At 31.1% G+C, this 2,811-nt stretch overlaps 1 protein-coding gene across 1 annotated transcript in view; it reads left to right on the top strand.

The window, feature by feature from the left end:
• The first annotated feature begins 939 nt into the window (after nt 1-939).
• Nucleotides 940-2,811, top strand: part of LOC105458765 — a 4,478-nt gene continuing 2,606 nt past the window's right edge. Inside the window, exons 1-2 of the mRNA XM_011704297.1 lie at nt 940-1,104; nt 1,734-2,065. Of these exons, the coding sequence (XP_011702599.1) occupies nt 1,070-1,104; nt 1,734-2,065 (367 nt within the window). The 5' untranslated portion in view covers nt 940-1,069. The remainder of the gene's footprint in view (nt 1,105-1,733; nt 2,066-2,811) is intronic.

The following is a 2,811-nucleotide window of genomic DNA, read 5'->3' on the forward strand; positions in this document are numbered from 1 at the left end:
TGAGAATGTCCTGCGAAGTTCATTTAACGCAATTAAACACGAAAGTTTTTAAGTCCTATTCCTGTGCATTAAGAAAGTCAAGAGAGTATCTGGAACATAAGGCACTCAAAAGGTATCCAGCATTTTCTGTAACTATGACCTTCTGACCTATGTCTATTGTTTTGCATCGTTTGTTATAATTGAATTACTGTTTGATGTTAGAGTATTTCAAGTATATGATAGAATTATATACTTATAGGGCTTTAGTGTGATTATGATTAACCCTCAGCTGGAGCACTATCTGTATTTCTCGATTCTGGAACACTGGGTGCGACACCCTCAACGTTTTCAATCGCGTATGTCTTTGTATGTAATGCATAGAATTTGACCTTTTTTTTTTAATCGATACGTCAAATTGTCCGAAAGAATGCGTGCAAAAATCGAGAAATTGAAAATATTCGAGATATTCAGGAGCAAAGAAAAAGAAAATCTTTTAATTTCGGTTTTTTTTTTAATTTGTAGTTTCAAGGGAAAAACTGTTAAAAAGATTTCTCTAGCGGGTTTTTAAAGGTAATCGAACGTACTTTAAGAAAAAAATTACCATTTCAATTATTTTTAAAAAGTATATTTTGCTCTGGGTGTAGTACACCCATAGGCTGACAAATTGCGACTTTGGAAAATTTCCTGTTGACCTTTAGAGACTGCTGTGGTGGGGAATTAGTAGATAGGGGATATGAAACTTTAGCCCCTACTCGATTCCTTCCTATTCTTACGGTTTATTGTGAATGCTTAGCGCTATTATATACAACCTGGGTACTACACCCAGAGCTCCAGTTGAGGATTAAAGTAGCAAAATTTAATTTTGTATGAAATTACAACTCGCTAAATCTAACATATGAATATATGGAAATATAATAGTATTAAAAATATACTAAATTGTTAGCGTTATTTTGTTTATTACTACAGGACGAGTTATAACATATTCTATAATGTAATGTTTTTATTATAAACATCAAATGTGCAGTCAAATTGGACATTTTTTATATTAACTTTGTAAATCAAAATTTTAATTTCATCTAATGGCACTTAAATGGAGTCTTTATCAACTTTTATTCATAAAAATCTGTAAGTCCCGACAGTAGGTATAATAAGCTTTTAACCTTTTGTTGTAAGCTCTAAATTGTAACTTTTCTGGCAAAAAGTATTTCCGACGTTACCTTAAGCCATAATCCCTAAACTTTAAGCTGGCCAGATCTCACAATCAACTATAAAGTTTAGAGCAAATTAACGTCACAATTCAGAGCTTAGAGGAAAGGACTAACAATAAGCTTATTATCTATTGTAGATCGGGAGGCTAATAAAAATCTCTATGGCAAATATGTCACTTATAGTTTAATTTGATATGATTGTAAAATATAATAAATATAATACAAGTTCAGGCACGTAATATATATTTCCTCAAATCAACATTTCTTTGGAAATATACTAAATCTCCAATATACTGAAAAATGTTTAATTCTACTGTAATAACCGACTGTATTTGTTTATATACATAATAATTTTATAGTAACTACAATTTCTGTGGATTGAAGTTTTTATATATTACAAACTTAATACCATTTCTTGCACATTTGCTTTTACAATGAAATAGATACATTTAAATATTATAATAACAATAAATTTTTATATGACAAATTTAATTTATGTATGAATTAGTTATTATCCAAAGTACCTTATTTTCATTATCTTTACAGTTTTGTTAATCTAGATAAATTTGAAAAGGGACGCAAAAGAAATGCAAAAGAAGATTTCGATTCGTTGACGGATGACGATTCGTCCTCAAAAATTTCGAAAAGCTCAAATAAACGAAAGGGAGAGACAAAGGCCAAAGAAGAGACTTTGATGGATCATTTTGAAAAAGTACAGGACTGCGATGTCATGGAAACTGTAGAAACAAATTCTGATACTGAAGAATCAGTTTGTCAAATAAAAAATATAGACGATATACCTATGTCTAATGAAGCTCTAATATCAGAGGCAGATAGAATCGCGAAAAATGATCTGTTAAACTCCTCTGATCCTAATGGTAAGTAATTTGATATTAATAGAGATAGAATTATTGTGTATGAAACTTCTTTCAAAACATGGAACATTCAAAGTATTACACAACTTCTCTCTCGATTAAAGCTCCTGCCTAGACAGTTGTCAGTCGACAGTCATGAACTCCGCGTTGACGGTGACGACACTATGTCGCGGTAGAAATGAAATGCTCCGCTTATTTGTCGTATTAGGCTCGTTCTATAATACGTCATATTTCGGTGTTATAAGTCGTAAATCGTAATAATTTTACAAAATATGTTGTATGCCAATATCGTAAGCAGTAAAAATTTATTAATCACAGTCGAATGTGAAGCGAAAACACGATTTGACGAGAATAACGGACCTACCGTGAAAAGTGTTGATGACGAATTTTGTATTGCATGCCATATCATTATTATGTGCTTAATTTTGAAAATGTGACTTGTGTCGTACTTATCAAAGTTGTAAAAATGAACGGAAACTATAGTTATTATTGAATTTTATACATAAAAGCATCTTTTCCATTCCTTTCAACAGCTGTTAAATCGTGTTTTCTTGCCTGAATAAGCTTCGCTTTACGTGTCTTTTATGACCATTTACTGATTTTCAGGGGGGGGAAGGATAATTTCCATCCATTTTTACAAGTTCTAAAGCGATTCCATTCATTAATTTTATCCAAATTCTCTTTATTTAAAAATGGCACCCAAGAAACTTTTATGTGTTATTTTCTTAGAACATATATAAATGGAAGAG

This window comes from Wasmannia auropunctata, unplaced genomic scaffold (genome assembly GCF_000956235.1).
Source record: "Wasmannia auropunctata unplaced genomic scaffold, wasmannia.A_1.0 LD334328.1, whole genome shotgun sequence".
Taxonomy (NCBI): domain Eukaryota; kingdom Metazoa; phylum Arthropoda; class Insecta; order Hymenoptera; family Formicidae; genus Wasmannia; species Wasmannia auropunctata.